The sequence below is a fragment of the Protopterus annectens genome, chromosome 10.part0 (genome assembly GCF_019279795.1).
Source record: "Protopterus annectens isolate FY-2018-M chromosome 10.part0, PAN1.0, whole genome shotgun sequence".
In the NCBI taxonomy this organism is placed as follows: domain Eukaryota; kingdom Metazoa; phylum Chordata; order Ceratodontiformes; family Protopteridae; genus Protopterus; species Protopterus annectens.
This window is the reverse complement of record NC_056744.1, coordinates 1689288896-1689312416: the sequence shown is the minus strand read 5'-3', so window position 1 is coordinate 1689312416 and position 23521 is coordinate 1689288896. Positions and strand designations below refer to the sequence as shown.

The 23521-nt window shown below is 40.0% G+C and overlaps 2 protein-coding genes across 2 annotated transcripts in view; both read right to left on the bottom strand.

Moving 5' to 3' along the window:
* Nucleotides 1-23521, bottom strand: part of LOC122814430 (zinc finger imprinted 2-like) — a 1129715-nt gene that overhangs the window by 913625 nt on the left and 192569 nt on the right. The gene's annotated exons all lie outside the window — the stretch shown is intronic.
* Nucleotides 1-23521, bottom strand: part of LOC122813903 (zinc finger protein 436-like) — a 923997-nt gene that overhangs the window by 770692 nt on the left and 129784 nt on the right. The window contains exons 4-5 of the mRNA XM_044086450.1: nt 16609-16735; nt 14571-14702 (exon numbers count right to left, since the gene is read on the bottom strand). Of these exons, the coding sequence (XP_043942385.1) occupies nt 14571-14702; nt 16609-16735 (259 nt within the window). The remainder of the gene's footprint in view (nt 1-14570; nt 14703-16608; nt 16736-23521) is intronic.

The window sequence follows — 23521 nt, the reverse complement described above, 5'->3', positions numbered from 1 at the left end:
CATTCATTATTCATATAACCAAATGCAACATCATCCACAGTACTAACAAAGCATATAACAGCTGTTTGTACATTTAATAATCATTATTCATATAACCAAACGCAACATCATTCACAGTACTAACAAAACATGTGACACTTGTTTGTACATTTATTAATAATCATTATTCATATAACCAAATGCAACATCATCCGCAGTACTAACAAAACATATAACAGCTGTTTGTACATTTATTAATTTCAAATGCAGTACACTGAGTGATCACACAACCATTTATGACTACTGTTTGCACAAATGTAGCTCTGTCTTATCTCCCTGTATTTGTTGTTCATTCGTGTCTTATCTGACCAGTCTGTAAGGCATTCTGTATAATTGTCCTTAAAATGTGTGAGGATATTAAATGGCAATAATATATAGTTGTCGAGAAATGAAGGGGATGTTGGATGTTACTGAAAAGAAACTGTGAAATGTGTGCTGCTTACTTACATTTAAAACCTTGGCATAATTACTTCTACACTTTGTAAGTCTAACCTGGCTAACACATCCTGTTAGATATTATGAATATGAGGCTGAAATTAATTCTGTTGTAAATATGCTGAAAGAAAAAGTTTGCTTAAATACAGAAACAGAGTTTAGTAATATGTGATCAGCAACCATACTAAATGACTGTGGCTTAAAAAAATAAGGAACTTGCTTATGAGTGTATTACACACACACACATCAGGAAAGCTGAACTTCTTACAGACATGACAAGAATGTAATCTGCTTTCACTGGACAACAGGACATGCTTTTCTAAGAAAGTTTAAAAATGTGCTTTTCTAATCTACAAGGCGTTTCCTTGAAGACAGTTTACTTATCAGCATTTACAGAATCCACAAGGCATTTTCTTGAAGACAGTTTACTTATCAGAATCCACAAGGCATTTTCTTGAAGACAGTTTACTTATCATCATTTGGACAAGAACAGATGTGTTAGCATTTGTGTCATCAAGGCAGTATCTTTCCAAAACCTAGAGGGTGTGTGTTTAACTAAAATATGTATAAAAAGTCTGTATTAAATCTAGTTATGTTAGAGGTATGGTAAGGACACAAGTCCTGAGGTAAATGGTATATCTCTCACATCATCTGTACTATATGAGAAGTAAAGTTGGAACAGTACTTTCAAGCTGCAACGTTTGTCCAGTTTGGTTTATTATAAAAGTTATTGGTTACTACTCTCTAAAGTTGATGCTGCAAAGTATATTCTCTCATCAGTGTATATTCTGCAAGTTTCTGTATGCAACAGACTGTGAATGCAATTATAACCAGACTTTGATTCCAGCCAGCAAGACTGAGTGTCTTAAGAAGACTTTAAATCCCACAGCAAGAGCAAGCAGTAAGAAGTAGTAAGCAGAGCTGAATATATTTTTTCAATGGCGAGGCAGCTGAGTGTCTAGCGCCATATAATATTTTTCAATGGCAAGCTAGCCTGCATCTGAACCTACACTCTGCATTCAACCACAGGGGGAGTGATGGTAAGCCCTGCAGAGGGTTACTTCAGTTAAATTGCAGTAACTAACATTTGTACGTATGTGTCAATTCTGAACAGAAGTATTCCAGTTTATGCAGCTTGCAGTAGTAATGTTTTTTAGATGTCTACATCCGGAGTGAGACAGAAGTTCCAGTCGCAGTGCCATAATTTCACTAAAGAAAAGGGGGATATCCACTAGCCCAACAGTCCACTGCCTGTTGTGCTTCACCAGCTTCTCAAGTGACTCTGAAAAATTTCTAACCATCAGCAACAATAGCCTGATCACCTGTTTTCTTGCTAACTGGTAAGACTTTTTTCTGTCACATATTTAGTGTGGATGATGTTAAACAGTTTGTATATTCTTACATAGTTTGTATATTTCTTAGACAGTTTGTATATTTTTAGACAGTTTGGATGTTTAATTAGACAGTATGGATATTTTCATGCATAATTCAAGCAAATGTAAAAAATTGCAATGTTGGTATACACAGCATATTAGTAAATGTAAAACCTTAGTAGGGCAGGTTGATAGGCATTATGCAAATGTATTACAATATTTAACTGGTATCTCAAAGAAAACCATGTGAAATATGACAAATGTTTATTGTGTGATTCAACAAAAATTGCATTTTGTGTATTATGTCATAAAACAATAGACTGTGAAGACAGATCTGTTCATGATAAAGAATTAACTAAGGGTAAAGTGTTTTTATTATATTCAGATGTTGAACAGTTATGTCATGTCACCACATGTGAGTCAAATCAGTTACTGATAGAACCCTTAGTACATTTTGTTACAACAAAATGCAGTAAACTTCTAAAAAAGAGACACAATGAGCTCAGGAAGTTTAGACAAGTTATACAAACATTTTTTCAAAAGTGCATAGGAGTTTCAGATTCAGCAGAACAGGTTCCTGAGAAATATCAGGCAGACCATGAGGAGACTCTTAAACAGTTACAAGATGAAGAAAATAGATTAGCTGAACTGACAGAGACGGACTTCCTACATACATTGGGAAAGAGTAGGAAACTACAGCTGATCTGTGCAAAAGAAATATATTTTATAACATGTTTGTGTTTTGAAAATGGTTAAGCTTACATGGTAGGATGATAGGATCTGACAAATCATTCTCAAATGTTTAAAACTTCCATTCAATTAAAGCAATATATTTATCAGTACTACAATAAAGTAGAGCATATGACTGACATTCTCATAGCATAGTCAAAAGGTAAACAAAACAGTTCTTGTATATAAAAATTAAATAAAAATAGTTAATAAGAGTAATGATTTAAAGTCACAAGACTGACATGCATGTATTTTCTTTTTATACAACGCACAAGAATAACAGGCAGACAACAGCAAATATAAATAATGTAAATATATAAATGTGTTTGTTAAGCTAATATCTATTTATTTTTTTACATTTTTTTTATAATTGTATAGTAACACCACAACAAACAGTTAAAGTTCTGAATTTTAAAAAGAAATAAAATCACGGATGGTATTAGTCAAACAGTCTTTGTAAAATGAATGTCAGAACAGTTAAATAAATAAATAAAAATATTGAAATCAAAAGTTAAAACATATATATGATTAAAGGAAAAATGCTAAAAAGGGTTAACTGAAATGTGAGCTCAGACCTTCCTAAACTGGATGAATAGTTACAGGAAATGTTGAAAAGATAAGATAAGAAACAAGACTGCTAGACAAGTGGCTTGAGTTTTTCTAAAAACTTATTATTTAAAACATAATTGTTAAAATGTTCACATGCAACACTATTTGGTAATTATAATAAAACATCACAATTGTGCATATATGTCACTGATAAAAATAAAAAACCTTAGTTACATCAAGTATAGCCAACAGATGGGTTACATACAGTTCAAATAAAGTATACAGGAGGGTACAAATAACTACTACTAGTAGAAGTAGACAGCAAAAGCAACAGCAAAGATGAGACAAAAGTCTATAGTTTGGTAACCTAATAAAATAAATGTATAACCAAAGTGTTGGGCTGACATACATTCTATTCTCACAGTATAAAGCAGATATACAATACTGCAGTACTACAGGGGGAGGGGTACTTTATCAGTTTTACATACTGTGTGAGCAGTATGTGTTGCAAAAGGGTCTGAAATAAAGCTAAGAGCAGAAGTTCCTTCTTAACAATACTCTTTTAGGGGGGGAAGGAAAAAACAAGTATTAGTGCATTAGACATACTGGTAAACTGGATTAAACCTGACAGGATAAGATATTTTACAAGCTAATAGCTATCATAGTATTAAATTGTATTTACAACCTGTTAAACTGTAAAGTTATACAAGAGATGGTTTAAAAAAAAAGAGATGACTTAAAATTGATAACAGCTATACAAGAGAGAGTAAAGATATGTAAAAAAATTGAACAAGATTGGTCACTATTTCAATATGTTTTTGGCAATATTAATGCTATTAAATTTGTAAGATTAGACTAAATTTACTTTATAGTCTTTGTATGTACAAATACAGAAGAATTCAGTACAAATTAAATTAATGTCTAGCAATGAATATGTGTGAAAAAACATGTTTAAAAAAATTGGGTTCAGAATAGCTGCTAGATTGAAATGCATGAATAGCAAACAGTCTGTGTAAATACATACTGTACAGAATACATTGTAATAAGTTTAAAAGTAATTTGTCAAGTTGTAATATCACTGGTTTTACCCAAGTAAAATAATTGCTTTCAAATATTTATTATCCAAGCCCAGTTCAGTACTTCACCAAGATGTTAATGGGCATTTCAAAGACATGACCACAATGTATAAATGCTTGCAGTAGCACATGGTTCTTGTCTCTTATAGTTAATTCAACAAGTTGCAAAGAGTTAATGAAACAGTTCTAAGTCATAAATTATATTCTGTAATTACAAAATAATAAATTAATCAAGTTAAACTAAAGCAGACACAGCTCATAACTGATAAAATATTTTCACAGAATGGTCTGCAAAAGAAAAAGTTGTTAAATACATTCAGTTTTGGTAGTAATACTTTAATATAATTGTATTAACTATGTAAAATTGCATTTTGATTTGTTGTATCAAAAGACTATATAATGTGATCAAAAAATACATATCAGTATAAAATGTTTTGAGTATGTTTAAAAACAGAGGGAATTGTTAGATATTATGAATATGAGGCTGAAAATAATTCTGTTGTAAATATGCTGAAAGAAAAAGTTTGCTTAAGTACAGAAACAGAGTTTAGTAATATGTGATCAGCAACCATACTAAATGACTGTGGCTTAAAAAAATAAGGAACTTGCTTATGAGTGTATTACACACACATCAAGAAAGCTGAACTTCTTACAGACATGACAAGAATGTAATCTGCTTTCACTGGACAACAGGACATGCTTTTCTAAGAAAGTTTAAAAATGTGCTTTTCTAATCCACAAGGCGTTTCCTTGAAGACAGTTTACTTATCAGCATTTACAGAATCCACAAGGCATTTTCTTGAAGACAGTTTACTTATCAGCATTTACGGAATCCACAAGGCATTTTCTTGAAGACAGTTTACTTATCATCATTTGGACAAGAACAGATGTGTTAGCATTTGTGTCATCAAGGCAGTATCTTTCCAAAACCTAGAGGGTGTGTGTTTAACTAAAATATGTATAAAAAGTCTGTAGTAAATCTAGTTATGTTAGAGGTATGGTAAGGACACAAGTCCTGAGGTAAATGGTATATCTCTCACATCATCTGTACTATATGAGAAGTAAAGCTGGAACAGTACTTTTAAGCTGTAACGTTTGTCCAGTTTGGTTTATTATAAAAGTTATTGGTTACTGCTCTCTAAAGTTGATGCTGCAAAGTATATTCTCTCATCAGTGTATATTCTGCAAGTTTCTGCATGCAACAGACTGTGAATGCAATTATAACCAGACTTTGATTCCAGCCAGCAAGACTGAGTGTCTTAAGAAGACTTTAAATCCCACAGCAAGAGCAAGCAGTAAGAAGTAGTAAGCAGAGCTCAATATATTTTTTCACATCCAGTGGAGATTAGGGAGTCTGAATTGCTGTTGTGTTTTCCTTCTCCCTACCAATAATCATTCCTAGTTGTAATCCATTAGTAACAAACACTGAGGGAGTACCTGCATTACTCTTATAGCTGCTACACGGAATCAAGTATTTCAGATTCAGAAATTGTAATGAGTTCACAGCTAATCACCCTTGACATCCACATCCCGACCCCCACCCCCCCATTAAGGAAACCACAGTAAAAAATTTCTCCAAAGCCAACTTCATGCTTCTTAAGACATAAGTGGTGAACTTTATGACACCCATGCAGATGGACAATACAGTTACAACTGCTGAATACTACACAAATGCACGCTACAAGCACTTACACGAGTGCATGGATCGTGCTATCTCAAACAGAACCCAGACGGTATCCTAAAAAAAGAAAGCCAATCTGGTGGTCCCCTGCCATAAACAAACTGTACAAAAGAAGGAAGAAACTGTTGCAAAAGAGAGTAAAATCACATGAGTGGAGGAGCTCCCTGGTCAGCCTCAGTAAGAAGCTGAGATCCCTTATAAGATCCTCCAAAGCTAGCTACGAAAACAAAATCACCATTAATTCCAAGGACAACCACAAAGCATTCTATAGCTATGTCAAGAATCTCAATGGTGACACCCAGATCTGCTCTGAGCTACAGCACAAAGGCATGAAAATTACAGAACCGATATTGCAAATATCCTGGCAGATAGGTTCAGTGCTAACTTTACCCCCATCTCACCCCCTCTAAAGGGCCCATATCTATACAGGAAGAATGCAGAGTCCCTGTAATCACAACTACGCAGGTAAAAGCTGCACTCTCTAAACCAAAAACACAGCATCCGTGGGACCGGATAACATCCCAGGCTGTGTTTTACATGAACTTCAGAATGAACTAGCTCCCCACTTAAGCACCATGTTCAGAAATAGCCTTGCATCAGGCTTTGTGCCCACTGAATGGCACACAGCAACCGTTATCCCACTCCAGAAAGGGGGAGCCATCACTGATCCTGGGAACTATCGACCTATTAGCCTAACAAGCATGGTCTGCAAGGCCATGGAATGTATCATCATGGAACTCATAAACAAAGACATTGGTAACCTCCAAACTCTGGATCCCTCCAGTTCGGGTTTGTGAAAGGTAGATCATGCCTACTGAACCTGATCGATTTCTTTGAGGCAGTCACCAAAGCCATAGATGAGGGTAAGGTGGTTCACACAGCCTATCTTGACCTCACCAGGGCTTTCGACACCATCCCTCATTCTGGAATTATAGCTAAACTCACTAAACAAAGGTATAAATCCCTACATCACTAGATGAGTTGCTAACTGGCTCACTGACAGAACCCACACTGTAAAAGTTGCAGACTCTAAATCTGACCTCAAAGCAGTGACAAGTGGAGTATCACAGGGTTCCGTCCTGGGACCGCTCCTGTTTGTTATCTACTTCTCTGAATTACAGGCCAACACAGAAGGCCTCTGGCTAATGATGTTCGCAGAGGACTGCAAACTAGTAGCCATAGTCAAGTCCCCAAATGATGTGGACATCCTACAGACGGGCCTCACTGAGACAGATGCCTGGTGTCAGAGCCATGGCCTCAAGCTCAATGCCAAAAAGTGCAGTGTCATCCCCTTTGGTAAAAACTCGGTACACATGAACTACCACATAGGCAGCAATCTACTTAACACCGAATGCATGATAAGAGACCTTGGGACCCAGGTGGACAGTAGTCTCTCCTTTGATAGTCAGGAAGTCCTTCTACATGGCACACCTCATCATAAAAGGGTTCTCATCCAGGAAAAAAAGAGGTCATTGCTCCCCTCTACTTGACACTCATTAGACCCATTATACAGTACAACTCCCCTTTTGGAATGTACCTCACAAGACATCTGCAGCACCTGGAAAAGCAAGTACCTCACAAAGAGGATTACTGGACTCAAACAAATGCCCTACACTCTTCTTCTTTCGGCTTTTCCTGGTCAGGGGTCACCACAGCGGATCACCTTGTCTGCTCATGATTGGCAGTGGAGTTTTACAGTGTCGAATTGCCAGCTCGGCGCCCAACCTTCCACACAAGGCACACACATGCATGCACTCATGCCTAGGGCCAATTTAGAATGTCCAATCTACCTACAGCATGTCTTTGGGATTTGGGAGGAAACCGGAGCACCGGAGAAAACCCACGCAACCACAGGGTGGACATGCAAACTTCGCACAGAAGGCACCCCAGCCGAGGATCGAACCGGACAACCTCTTGCTGTGAGGTGGCAACGCTAACCGCTGCACCACCATGGCCACCCTAAACAAATGCCCTATACTGACCCCCTCAAAAATCTCCAGCTTTATTCCATAGCATATCGCCTACTCTGAGGTGATCTCTGCCTAACATATAAAGCTATGTCACACCCAGAGCTGTTGGACATGCTACACCTAAAGAAATCCCAATCTCTCTGAGCTACACGCTCTAGGGACGTAAACCTTGTCACCACAATAAACAGGACATGCTGGAGGGATAGATTCCTGTTCCAGAGACGACTTATACTCTGGACGGCCACGGTGGTGCAGTGGTTAGCATTGTCACCTCACAGCAAGATGTTCTCCAGTTCGTTCCTCAGCTGGGGTGCCTTCTGTGCGGAGTCTGCATGTCCTCCTTGTGGTCATGTGTATTTCCTCTGGGTGCTCCGGTTTCTTCCCACATCCCAAAGGCATGCTTCAGGTGTAATGGACACTCTAAATTGGCCCTAGGTGTGAGTGCGTGCGTGTGTGTCTGTGCCTTCTGTGGAAGGTTGGGTGCCAGGCTGGCAACTCGACACTGTAAAACTCCACTGCCAATGAGTGGACAGGTGACCCACTGTGGCGACCCCTAACTGGGAAAAGCCAAAAGAAGAAGAAGAAAAAGAAGATACTTGACATGTAAATGTCCCACATTGTCAATAACACAGGGATGTTAGCCTTCCAAAATGATCCATGCACCTCTAGGGGAGTGCTGGCTACAGGTAGACAAGAACGGAAATTGCATAAAATGGAATGTTCAGTGGTAAATGTGCAGACATGTTTCAGGGATGGTATATTTGATAGCACTTATAGTAGTTCACTGATGGTTTGTTAGCAAATTGGGTCATTTGCCTGTTTGGGGGACAGGAGAGTCAAGCTGCATTTCTGTGAAGGCACAAACAAAATTTGCTATTGTTACTCTCCCTGTTTTGGTTCTGACATTTCTTTGTGTGTGACTATAATTTGTTACAACGACACAATTCCCTTTTTTATATATTTGAATATTTTGGCCATTTTATGTTTTTCCAGTGGGTAAGACTGAAATACTACCTTTTATGAGTACTAGCTAAGCAGGACTTTTATTTATGCGATTCTTATGTATTATCCTTCTTTTGCATTTTGTGGCACCCAGGCATCCCAATCCCCGCAAACCCCCCTTCAGTGACCCTGAGAATTAAGTCATTGTGGAAGCATTTAGGTGACATTTTGCCTTTTTGCCTGAGAGGAGATGTGGGTATATGTATGACAGAATGCAAATTTGTCAGCAGATAGTGGCTAATGTGAATGCAGTAGGTGGCCAGAGCAGGACATATGATAAGGTGTATCATAGGGTCACTAACATGGTTTCATCGGCCCGGAGGAGACACCAAATGAAGATTTCCTGTCCACTGTCAGGACTCCAGACAGCTCACTGGAAAGTGCATAACAACATGTCACTGATGTTGGTGCTGCAGTTTCAGGGAGGACAAGTATGTCCCAGGAGGAGCTTACAGTAGGGTTACCTATCTCTTGTATAGCAAAATATTGACTTAAGTTATGCTAAACATTAAATTTCTTTTGAGGGAGAATAGTTGTAGATTGATGCAGTTAACAACACATTCTGCTTTATTACACATGGGTTTGGGGATGATGTGTCATGCAAGTTCTTGTTAACAGTATCATTAATAGACATATAAAGGGCCAAAAGTGTTAACCCTCTGTATTTACTGTTCATTGTGATGATTGTGTCCTTACCTTTCTTAACTTCTTCCAGGACCATCCATCATAGGGAGCCTGCAATCATCTGCACATGGTAAGCCAAGCATTTCTATGTCAGTACTGATGAGCAGTTCAAAAAAATATTTAGTTTGTGATGTGGGTGTCAGGACTGCTGTGTCTATTGCTGTACTGTCTGAAATAGTGGCACCACTGTTCACTTGTTAGTATATATTGGACTAGAATAGTGTAGGTATTAATTTTTTTCCTGTGTTTTTTGTTTATTATTACAGGTGATCGTGGAAGTGGAAGTATGGAACTCCTACCTCCTGATGTCAGGAGTATCAGCAGACTCTGAGGATGATGGTGGCCAAACAGAGGTGGGCTCTAACACTGAAGTTGACATTCAGCCATCCCCTGTAATTCCATTCGACACAACCAGTAGGCCTGTGCCAACCCATTCCAGTCAGCCCTCAGGTATTGGACACATGGAGGGTGAGACACTTGATCAGGGTAGTGTGGTTACTGCAGCTTCAGTACATGCTAATTCTAGCTACAGCCAAAGTGTGGGTGAGGTACCATTTAGGGGGGTTGTTAGGGGTGCTTAAAGGAGGTATGCTATCCATTCTCCACCTGATCTAGGTGTGTATTCCCGTGTCACTTACATATGTTCAGGGCCATCATGGAGGTGCAAGCACATTCTAATAGGTCTTCAAGAGAAATGCTTAGGGTTGCACATGTGGCACAGGCTAAAATAAGTGACTGCCTCCACCATGTTGCCAATTGAATGAATCAGATCAATGACATGTTGGAACATGCGATGCTTATTATGGAACGTCTGCTGGAAGGAGAATGGTATCCATGTGGGTGTAGGGCAGCTACACCAGCTGATGTTAGCCAAAGTGGCCATGCCCAATCATGCTCCTATCGTGGCACTACTTTCACTGCTCCATCAGTGGTTTAGGTGTCAACACCCAGACAAGGCAGTCCACAGGGTCGTGATCCTGGTCATCCTCAAGAGGGGAGCTTGTCCAGCAGACAACAGTCATGTTTAGGTAGCAGCAGTGCATTTGAGTGTGGGAGAGGACATGCCAGTACAACTCCTGGCAGAGCCAGATCTCGTGGTCAGGTACAACAATGATGAACTCCCAACCTCTACCATGCATGGCTCATATCTGTCCAACATACCAAGATGCAGAGCTAGCAGAGAGCTTGGCTGTGTTCATGCAGAAACTCACACCAATTTCACCTAGAGGACCCACACAGACACACATGCAGAACTGTTACATGATTCAGCCATGAAGCTGAAAGCTCGTTCTGCCTCACTGGCTATTTTTTACTTAATCCAGATATCTGCCTGTTTCTGTTTCTTACTCATACATACTCACTTACCTTTTGTTTCAGCCAAGGCTTCCTGCCCCCCCTTCCCCCCACATACACACAACATCCTGTGCAAGTGATGATAACTGTGCCACATGCTTGTTTTCTATCCTTTGGATTCAAGGATACACAAGATTTGTTTCTATGCTCAGGGTGCATAGCTAACTTAGTGCTTAGTATACCTGTGCTTGTGATGTTGTTTTGCTAACTGTACCTCTGACATACTTTGGTCTTAGAAAGTTAGAAAATTGATAGAATCAAAACAGTTTTGTATCAGTATTTTAGAATCATCTGATGGTTGTGAAGTCTGAAACTGAAATGTGTCACATAACGTTTAATCTATCAATCTTCCAGTACAAAAATATGAGGCCAAACTGAGGACATTTGGTGGCCATCAGTCCTTCTGAGATGTCTGAATGTGTGAATCTTTGATGCCTGAGACCTATTACTTGATAGAGGACACACCCACACTGTGAAAGTAGCAGACTAAATCCAACTTTAGACCAGTGACAAGTGGAGTACCACAGGATTCAGTCCTGGGTCCTCTCCTGTTTGGTATCTACTTCTCTGAAGTACAGGCTAACACAAAGTCTTTGGCTAACAAAGTTCGTAGATGACTGCAAACAAGGATCCATAATTTAATCTCCTAACGATGTGGACATCCTACAAAAGAGCCTCCCTGAGACAGATGCCTGGTGTCAAAGCCATGGCCTCAAGCTCAATGCCAAAAAATGCATAGTCATCTCTTTTGGTAAAAACCCTGCACCCATGAACTACCACACAGGCGGTAGCCTACTTAACACTGAAAGTGTGAGAAGAGACCTTGGGACACAGGTGGACAGTAGTCTCTCCTTTGATAATCACATCGCCACAGTAGTCAGGAAATCCTTCTATGTGGCACACCTCATCACAAAAGTTTCTCAACCAGGAAAAATGAGGTCATTGTACCCCTCTACTCATCGCTCATTAGACCCATTATAGACTACAACGCCCCTTTTGTTATGTACGTCACAAGACATCTACAACTGGAAAGGCCGCAGGAATACATCACAAAGAGGCTTATCGGCCTCAAACAGATGCCCTACGTAGACAGTCTCAAAAATCTCCATCTTTACTCTATCGCATATCGCCTACTCAGAGGAGATCTCTGCCTAACATACAAAGATATGTCAAACACAGAGCTGTTGGACATGCTCCACTTAAAGAAATCCCAATCTCTCCGAGCTACACACTCTAGGGACCTAAACATTATCACCACAATAAACAGAACATGCTGGAGGGATAGATTCCTGTCCCCGAGACTTCCCATACTCTGGAACAAACTACCTATTTCAAACAAAGGTCCTCATTAGCACTCTTCAAGAAAAACTTGATGATTGGATGGTAGATGGGAAATTCATCCCGGGAATTATTTATTTCTGTGGCTCTGTTTGACAGGGGCACAGGAAAATAATTTTCTTGGGTGGCAAAAGCCAGGGTACCGTTTGGCTAGGCTTATATAGGCCCTAGGGCCAATAGCCTAGTACCTACCTATGTATTCACATAAGTCTCTGCTGTCACGTTAAAGCCATTGTTGCACAAATCACCCACCTTTTACTTACATTACCAAGTAATAACATGCAAGGATTTGCCATTCATCATTTACCTTGTAAATCCAGCAGTTGTTGCAGTTTTAGTTCAGGGATGAGTCTGTCTGATTCTAGGAGTACACAGCCATTACATGGGTGGGTAAAGGTTGTGAGCACTGCCTGGCATCAATGTTACTATAAGTATGTGTGTAGGATGAAGGTTTTAGCCCCTTAGGTGGGTGAGCTTCAATGCATTGCTCCTTAGCCAAGGTTAGGGAATATTGTGCACACCTACATCTGTAGCTGCTGGTCCACCCTCTGACGCCTCACCTGCATGCGACTGTGGTGACCTTGCCATTGGTGGTGGGATGTGTGCCCCTTCCCTGTGTTCATCCTGCTGAAGTTCTCATGATGATGTTGTGAAGTATGGCACAGATGGTGAAGATTTCAGTACATGTACATGGACTGTACTGTAGGGCTCCCCCAGATGTAACTAGGTAGCGGAATCATGACTTCAGCAGCCTAAACACATGCTCTTATGATGTTTCTGGTTTTAGCATGTGTCTCATTATTGCATTCTTCAGTGGGTGTGTGTGCATTTCTGATGGGCATCATCAGCCATGGTTGCAGTGCATAACCTGTATCCCCCAGTAAATGACCCTGTGGGATATCACCTCTAGTAAACATCTGATACAGTTGGAGGTGTGCCAGACATGTGAGTTATGGTAACTGCCTGGGTTTCCAGCATATGCCTTTAAGAGGATTACACTAGCATTACACATGACTTGGCAGTAAATAGAGTGGAAACCTTTTCTATTTATGTAGAGCCTTCCCTGTTCCCCAGGTGGTACCTTGATTTCTATATGTGTAGAATCTAAGGCACCTAGTATTTCAGGGTATTGTGCTACAGGGTAGAACTATGAAATAATTGTGGCCCTCCCCTTAAGAGTATGGGAAAATATATGTGGTGACTCGTATTTTGGAGCACAGCATTCAGGAACTGGATGATCCTGGGTGCGGATGCCTGTGACACCCCCAGCATTTTCCCTGTTGCTCTCTGAAAGGTCCTTGTAATTTCTAACTGGTACATGTACTTTTGTCTCCACTGGTATTGGTTCCCCTCGGTTTGACCTTTGTCTGAGTCTAGGATGACAGAGGTTGCAGAATTCCTGTAGTGTGTCTGTATCTACACTGTACAGTCTACAATTTCCACCTCGTATGGATTGTGATGTTAACTGGGGATTGAAAACTCTTGCCCATGGTCTATTATTAGCAGCAGCACAGAGTTTATCCTGTTCCAAATACACAAATTAAAGCAACAGCAGCCTCTAACATTCTTTCAGTTTAAACTCCTTTCCATGGCTGTATTCCACAGGTTTTGGAATTTGCAGGGAAACCATCACTGAGACTACAGGGTTGCTTTATATGTTATCAAATAGCTCCACCACTTGGATTGGTTCATTAGCATACAATTCAGCTGCCAATGTTGTAATTAGCATACAACGGTGTTTACAGTGGTTGCGCGACTCTACACACTGTGTGGAGCAGCTGGCTAAATACAAAATAGTGCACTTACATGTAGGGTTTATTGAATCTGCCCTCTAATGTATAATTAACCTGGTCTGTATGCCAATATGTATGAAAATCATTGCTAATTCAACTTACTAGACAACACAAAGTATGATTTATTTTTTATGAGCTATTATTAAAAAAAATAATAATCTTGTCATTAATATCCTCTTGTTTTCCACCATATTTACTAAATCCCAGTTTGGAGCCATCACTAATTTAAGAATGTTTATTTATATAAAAAATTAAACTACTGCACATCCATCCATCCTCATCCCCTACATATCGGTCTATATTTTATATATATATATATATATATATATATATATATATATATATATATATATATACACACACACACACACACACACACACACACACACACACACACATATATGCATTTTTCCCAGTTTAACATTATATTTGTAGACTTTTGCCTTTATTCTTTTACTGTACATATATTTTCTCCCATTTTCCTGAAAGTATTTTAAAGAGAGTAGAAAATATCATAAAAATACATCATTAATAAGCTGTTTACTTACTGTCAGGCTTTTCTTTAAAATTATTCTTATTATTTTGTTCTGTTCTGTTTACCCCCTCCTTGTCATTCACTTGCAGTTCAGCGTTATCTTCTTTAAGTAGCACTAACAATGCCTCTGGGGGGATCTTGTAACCTACACATTAAAAAAATATATATATGTTATTTTTCCACAGAGCTCCTGTGTTCCATTTAGTTTAATTTAACAAGATTAAAACATGTTCTCTCAGTCTTCCACAGTTCCATACTTAAGCATGATTACAAAATAATTACAAAGTACTACAATAACATAAAATGTTTAATTTGTTCAGGAGTAGCAGAATTTCAGTTTTGAATGTATTATTCATATCCAGTTACATTAAATCCATTTTAAAGAAGTTCTTTGCTTCTAGCAGGGATTAGTGTTTTACTTCAACTTATACTAGTAAACAGTTTTTGTAATTTAAAAAAAAAGTGACATTCAAAATAAGTCTTTAAACATTTTTGTTTATTAATGAGGCAGCTGCATCTGTATCTTTCATAAGGAGACTTTTTATCATAATTTGAAAACTGTATGACTAGTTGTATTCATGTGAAAAACAGCAAATATTCATAATATCTAAAAATACATCAACATTTCTTATTATGCCTGTGTTTAGAATGACATATGCCCCGTCTACTAGATTCAGCAGAGTAAAAACTCTGAAGTCCAGAATGCTGCTGTCTGTACTTAGTTCTATAACTCTGTAATATGCATCTCATGGCAATCTTATCTTACAGAGCTGACATACCTTGTTATAGCCCACAGATGAGTTATGCTTTGAGGTCATACAGATGTGGAAAATGGGTATACAAAGTTATAAATTTCTAGTGTGAACTGCAGTTCAGTGACAACAGATTACATCTGAAATATCCAATTAATCATAACTGACCATGGACATGAGAGAGACACACAAAAATATTGAGAATATCTGGTATCTCAAAGGAGACTGCACAATGGGTAAGGGGTTATAGGTTAACATAAGAACAGATGGCCAAACCTAGCATGATATCTAAAATAAGAATAGGTAACAGTAAAAGAAAACAGATTTTAATTATAAAAAAAGTGTCAATTACCCATTGCAAACCACTAAAACAAAGTGTGACATTACAAATAGCAGGGAGATTCCACACCTGAACCTACATAATCATGAGGGAAGATGTTGGTATTCTGAGGGCCATCTGAACAATGAGACAGTGCAGAGACGTCTTTATCTAAACTCAATGTGTAGGTTTTCGAATTGTCTGGTTTCTATTTTTTCTACAACGTTCCAGGGGCCAGAGTTTATTCCTTTGTTTATATTACACTTGTAGCTTGTATGCTTCTCCTGTATCCTTGTAGGTTTTCTCCAGGTAAATCAGCTTCCTCCCACCAGCAAAAAATATTCTAGGGACTTTTTGCAGTTGCTAGAAAAGTTATTACAAAAAATTGGAACTCAGTTCCTCTGTTATATAGAATGTTTAAATTTAACAGCAATACTATGTACAACTGAAAAAGGAGTGATCAGAATAAGATCTATAAATCAAAGACTTTTAGTGGTTGTGATTACCTTGAAAGGTTGCTACTGATACATGAAGTTTCTTAACATGTTAGTTGTGTAAGATTACCTTTATGATTCAATGTATTCCTAGCGCTGTATAACATTCTGTGATGTTTAATTTTTTTCCTTTCTGTGTATACATTGTAAATATGTTATATTAATAAAAATTTTCTTTAAAAATATTCTAGTTGAACTGCAGCCTATAAATTACCTACTTGATTTAGATAAATGACAGGAACGTAGAATGAGGCACCAGGATATGCTTTTCCTTTTATTTCTGTATTTGGATACATTGTGTATTAACTTCCTATTTGTGTATGAGCTTTTTTCTTGTGGCTTAATTTATGACTAAAATGGTCCTCAGTGACTGGTTCACTTACTCAGGTAGCAAATAAACACACAAGACATCCCGGCATAGCATTTTAATAAGGTACTCATAACTCTCAGAACAAAGACCACTCCTTAAGATGGGACAAGACCTACCTGCTGAAACTAAGGTTTCATAGTTCTCTAACATCACTTCCTTATGAAGCTCCTTGTCTTGTTTTGTTAACATCTTCATCTCCTCTGCTGAGAAAGTAACAGCAACATCCTCAAAGGATTCTGGAGCCTGTAAAAGACACACGGTGCAGTTCATCTTTTCTTTTACTGCGGTTGGTGTAAAATATGCTGTTTTCATGTAATGCTTTCAATGTACATTGCGTTATTTTCTTGCAATGCATTCAATGTAAATTGTGCTATTTTACAACAGGGTAGCACTGGCATTTGTTACCAGAAGTGCAGTTAAAACAGTAAAAATAATCAGTCATTAACTAGTGCAAATTTCCTTTCCAGAATTATACAAGTAACAATGCCTTCATTTCGGAGTTGAAAAATGTCCCTTGCTGCTATCTTTCTCTCTCTCATCTACACACATTAAGGTCAGGGATAGGGGGGCGCAGAGTTCCAGTTAATGACCATGTTTAGAAAAAGACTGAGTGATCTAATTAAGGGAACAGGAAAACAGAAAGCAATAAGGGAAGCCTTGAAAGATGAAAAGAAAAAGTGGAATCATAGCTGAATAGGAATGAAAACATAGGAGCAGGGATAAGCTGGAGAAGGCATGGGGCTGTGAGATATTTGTAGAAGCTACTAGAAGACAGCTGCAGAGTAATCAGAGGATGATAAACCATGGAGGATTACTTAAATTACTTAATACATCTATAAGAAATGGCCCAAGATGGCAGTCAAGATGTAGCAGGAACAAGATAACAGAAACCGACTGCTGGAAGTAATAAAATGGCTGTGTAACAGTAGGGCAAATTAATTTAATGGCCAATGATGAGGGAAAATTGGATGGGGTCCAAAGGACAGAGGTTGTATGAGAACAGCTGGGTTAGAATATGAATAACAGTTGTGGAAGGGATAACCCAAAAAATACTCATTTGTCAGTGTCGAATGTTACCTGTATTTGTGCAGGACTCAGCAGTACGCAGCAGGGTAAGACTAGAGGCACACAGAATTACAATGCAGCAGGGCTCAGACAAAACTGTGGTCTAAAATATATTCAAAGAGGAATAGTCTGCCCAGATCAAGGGTTATTATCAGTTAAATTTATGTTTGCTTCTGCTAGAGCTGGCGGACGTCAGGTGGATACAAAACACCCTAATAAACTTACTAAGAAAAGCAGAGGAGGTTAGCAGTGTAAACACTACACTGGGTCTCCCCCAAAAACAGGATACTAGCCCTGTGGGAATAAGCTGATCAAGAAAGAATAAACAAAAAACAAAACACCACCAATGATGAAGCAAAAGTAGGGAAAACCACAATTCTGTAGTTTGGACAATGGTTCATTTAAGAAATAACCCATGCCTGGGTGTGGGTAATGCTGGATTTACCCACGGATGGCGCGGATTTGTCATGACAGCGAAGCCCGAGTGACTAAACAAAGGCAACAGTACAGTTGTGTACACTTACCATAAATGTAGATGTTCGAGTGTATTCACTGTTGCAGTCATTACAATTGGGTTATCCTGCTGGCAAGGCAGCCCTCAGTCGGCCTGAATTCCAAAGTCTTGGTCCGGCGTCAGTTGCTGTCGCCTCTTCCCTGATGTCAGTGCGCCAGGGGCATAGAAGATGCAGCCGATGCCATTTTCTTCAGTTTTTCTTACCCCAAATGTCAGGTGCCCCCAAAAGGTTAGGCTAAAAATATGTTAATAAAACATACATGCACCAAAGTATATTTTACCTTCATCTACAAGCAAATACATCACATAGGTTGTATAGTTTAGAGAAGTACAGATAAGTTTCAGCAAAAATAAGGGGGGTGACGGGTGGGTAACCTGGACTGCAACAGTGAATACACTCGAACATCTACATTTATGGTAAGTGTACACAACTGTACTATGTTCTTCGTGTTTCACTGTTGCAGTCATTACAATTGGGTTGAATCCCAAAGCTATGGTTGGGAGGCTGGAGCTAAATAGCATTAGGAACGGCTATGAGGCCCTGCAGAACTGCAGTGGCAAAGCCTTCCCTGTATTTAGAGTAGAGTGGTAGATGATAGTGCTTTGTAAAGGTGTGCACTGAACTCCAGGTAGCAGCCTCTAAAATGTCTTTGGTTGGTACTCCCCTGAGGAAGGCTGCTGAGGTGGCTACTGCTCTGGTTGAATGTGGCCTAATGCCCTTAGGTACTGGCTTGCCATGTTGTGAATAGCAGAAGCGAATGCAGTGGCCTATCCACTTTGAAACAGTCTGCTTTGAGATGGTCTTTCCTTGTGATCCTGCAGCATATGCCACTAGCAACTGCTCTGTCTTTCCGAAAACTTTGGTTCTGTTCAAGTAGAATCGAAGCTGTGTATGTCCAAGGAATGCAGAATTCTCTCCCCCTTGTTCTGTGAGTTTGGCTAAAAGGTTGGCAGATGAATAGTTTGGGTAAGGGCCACACTGGACACTACCTTAGGCATAAATGTCGGGTTTGTCCTCAGGGAAACCCTGTCTGGATAAAAAATTATGAAAGGTTCCACAGCCATGAGTGCCTGTAGCTCTGAAATTCATCTAGCGGAAGTTATTGCTAGGAGCAGAGCTGTTTTCCATGATAAAAACTGGCTCAAAAGGAGGCAGGGTGAGTTTTTCCAAGACATAGTTGAAGTCCCATGCAGGTATTGGTGATCTCCTTGGAGGCCTTAGGTTTTTGGCCCCTCTGAGGTACTACCTTAACAAAGGATGAGAAAATATTGGTGGCTCTGTATTGCAATGAACCGAAATGGCAGCGGCATGAATTTTAATTGATGAAAAAGATAGGCCTTTGTCCAGCATCTCAGTTAAGTATTGCAAAATCTGAGGAATATTTGATACATCTGTCAATTTCTTGTGCCTGGTTCCAAGCACAGAATCTCTTCCATTTTCCAGCATAAAATTTTCTAGTGCTAGGCCTTCTGGCCTCCAAAATTACATCCATCACAACTTTAGGGAGAGTTGTGTTTTGCATGACTACATTATCCGCCATGCTGCCAGATTTAAGGTCTAAGCCGGGCATTGAAACAAGTTCCTTAGGATTGGATACCAGTACTGACGGGGCCAGTCTGGGGCAATCAGTATCATCTTTGGCTTCTCTTGTCTGACCTTTAGGAGTACCCCTGGGGAGGAGAGGCAGTGGAGGAAAGGCATATACTGCTAAATCTTTCCAGCTGAAAGATAGGGCATCCACTTTCCATGCTTGTCTGTGATAAGTCCTTGTGCAGAATCTTTTTAGTTGGTAGTTGTGAGGAGAGACAAATAGATCTATATCTGGACATCCCCATTTCCTTGTTTTCATGCTAAAGACTTGTGGATCCAATTTCCACTCGTGTGGATCCATGAGGTTTCTGCTTAGTTCGTCTGCCAGAGTATTTATCTTTCCTGGCAGGAATTGTACCCGCAGATGAACTTGGTAAGTCAATGCTGTGTCCCACAAAGTCATGGCTAGTCTGCAAAGGGGGTAAGAATAGGTGCCTCCCTGCTTGTTTATATACCACATGACCGTGGTGTTGTCTGTCTTTATCAGTGGTTGTCCCGGATGAAATAGGTCCTTGAAGGATGTCAGGGCATTCTGAACAGCTAGCATCTCTTTTTGATTGATGGGTAGATGCATTTGGTTTGTGGACCATGTGCCTTGAATACATCTTCCTGCCATGTGGGCCCCCCAGGCATAATCTGATGCATCCGTTGTTAATGTCTGCCTGGCTGGGGGTAAAGTGAATGGCTGTCCCTTGTTCTGGTGACAACCCTTTGCCCACCATCGAAATTCCTGTTGCAGGCAGGGAATGAGAGTAATCCTTGTTTCCAGGCTGTGGCAATGTTGAGTCCAAACACTTTTTAGGTACCATTGAAATTTCCTCATATGCAGTCTTGCATATGGAATTAGTAGAATGCAGGATGCCATGAAGCCCAAAGCCTGCAGAATTTTTCTTGCAGATAACTGGGCCTTTGTTGCCAACATTTTGAAATAGATAGTCAGTTGCCTTTGTTTGTCAGGTGTGAGATAAGCCATCTGGGCAGTTGTATTTAAGCTTGCACCCAGGAATATTATCTCTTGGGAGGGTACTAGTTTTGATTTCTTTTCGTTGACTGTGTACCCCAGGCATGTTAAAAATCGCTTTACAAATGCCAGATGCTGTATAAGAATGTCCTTGTTCTCTGCTTGAATGAGGCAGTCATCCAAGTAAGGTTATATTTGTATTCCACTTTGTCTGCAGAATGCAATTACTGGTGCCAGGCACTTTGTAAAGACCCTGGGCACAGTAGATAAGCCAAAGGGCAGTACAAAGAATTGGTAATGCATTGAGCCAGCTTTGAATCTGAGGTATTTTCTGCATGTTTGTCTGATTGGGACATGCAGGTATGCCTCTTTTAGGTCTAAAGTCACCAGCCAAGCCTTCTTGCCCAGCATGGGCAGAAGCTGCTGTAGAGTCAACATTTTGAATTTTGGTATATCCAGGTATGTGTTTAGAACAGATAGGTCCAGTATTGGTCTCCAGGTCTTGTCCTTTCTTGGTACCAAGAACATTCTTGAATAAAATCCTTGTCCCTGTTCTTGCTCCAGTACTTGTTGAATGGCCCCCATGTCCATGAGGGATGAGACTTGTTTTTGTGCCTCTGCCCATTGATTTTTTGGTAGGTTTGGCCAACCGTTTGCCCATGGCAGAGTATGGAAGTGAAACTTGTAGCCTTGTGACACTATGTCTAGGACCAATTTGTCCTGGGTTATAATGTGCCAATTTTGAGAAAAAAGTGCTAGTTTTCCCCCTAAAGGTGCTGCCAGAAGATAAGTGCTTGGCGCAGGAAGGGGGAAGTCATTGGAACTGTTTCCTGTATGGCTGTGATTTGTCTTCTCCACTTCTGGAGGTAGAAGCACCCCATTGTTTAGACCTATACGAGCCTTGGGGCTGGGATCTGCCTCTAGGGTGCCTGGATCTGCCCCTTTGTCGCCTGACACTGGAAAGGACCAATTCTTTATAGGCCAGTGTCTGCTAAATCTTGGAGGCTGAACCTGTAAGAAATCATTGACAGTTTGCATAGATTTAGCTTTGTCCTCCATCTTCTTTAACACCTCTTCTGCCTTAACACCAAATAAAGTATCATGCTGTAATGGAGCATCTAATAATTTTGCTTGGACATGATCAGGCAAATTTTGTTCCTTTAACCAAGCATGCCTCCTAATGACAGAACCCGTAACAGCGGCCCTGCAGGAAGCCTCCAGAGAATCGAAACCACATTTGCAAAGTATGCTTTCCAACTTGTTCAGCTGCATGCAATAAATCCTGCATTTCTTTGTTTTCTGCACATTCAGAATTTAACATTTTCTGTTTAAGCAGAGACATGATATATTGCTGATATTTGAGCATATGGTGACAATTTAAGGCCCTTATAGCCAAGGTAGAAGAAGTGTAAACCTTTTTTCCCCCATCTGTCCAGTGCCCTAGAATCCCTGTCAGAGGGGGTAGGGTTTATTTGCGGTGGAAGCCTTGATCCCTTTGGGACCCTGAGAGATAGTCTCTGGGTCAGCAGCAGGGTTTTTGAAAAGGAATTTATGAGAGTCAGAAACCTGTAGTATCTGTTCGGCTTAACAGGAGCCGGAGGTAAGGAGTCCAGGGTCAGACTAGACTATGAAAAAACATCATCTACAATATCTTACACAGGTGGAATAGCTAGGGGCCTGTGTTGCGGTAGTAAAAGGAAGTCTCTGAGCCTTTTCTTAGATTCTGAAAAGTCTTGGCTCTCCCAGTGGAAATGCTCGCTCATAGTATGCAAGGTTTCCCCATAAGAGTAGTCCTCAGGAGGAGAGGCTGAAGGGATAGATTCTTCAGCATCAGAATCCTCATAGGGAGGAAGAGAGTATTCCTGATCAGAAGAGGAATCAGATGAAATGGAAACCTGATCTGAAGATTTATAGTCTGTCTCTTGCCTAGGCCTTTTATCAGGAGGAGGATGGGAACCCCTGATCAAAGTAATTAAGTCTTCGGCCATTTTGAGCATCTGTTTTTTGGGCATGCAGGCCTGTCCATGAGACTGTTGTACTTGTTTCTTTGTCTTTAAAGGTGCTTTAGACTTTGTCTTTGAAGCTGAAGTCGCTTTAATGTGTAATTGAGTAGGCCTGAAAACACCCTCAGAAGCCGATGCCTGCTCAGTGGCTCTGGACCCATCTAAGGGAATAGTATCCAATGGTCCAATACCTTGAGTTTCCAGTGGCCTAGTTGACTCCACGTGGGAGTCGGTAGCGGCCTGCGGCTCTAAAGTAGCAAGCATCAGGGGCTGCGAAGGCACCTCACTGAGAACTGGCGACTGGCTTAAAAGAAGCCTCGTTGTCAGTTTTGGACCTTGGTAGCCTATCCTTTTCTTTGCGTTTCTTGTGAATTCTGGTAGTCGGAAGGCTATCTGACGACATCGTATAATTAAATTTTCTGCCAAAGTAGTGAAATGCAAAATCGTACCGACGCTTTATAGTGCGTTGGTTAAATCAAGCACAAAACCGACAACTAGCAACATCGTGGTCAGGGCCTAGGCAAGGAATACAGAAAGAATGAAAGTCCTTATGAGGTATTTGCTTCCCACAAGAAATACAATTATTAACTTTTTCTGACATCGGACTGGAGCAAGAAAAAAGTTTCCCCAATGGGGTACTTAGCTTTTAATGAAGACTTCGGATCTGAAATTCGAATACGAAAATCTCAGGAGCCGGCCGACCAGCACTTGCGAACTGCTTCAGGCACCGCGTGGCAAGAAAGAATGAAGAAAATGGCATTGGCTGCATCTTATATGCCCCTGGTGCACTGACATCAGAAAAGAGGTGACAGCAACCGACACCGGACCAAGACTTTGGAATTCAGGCCGACTGAGGGCTGCCTGCCAGCAGGATAACCCAACTGTAATGACTGCA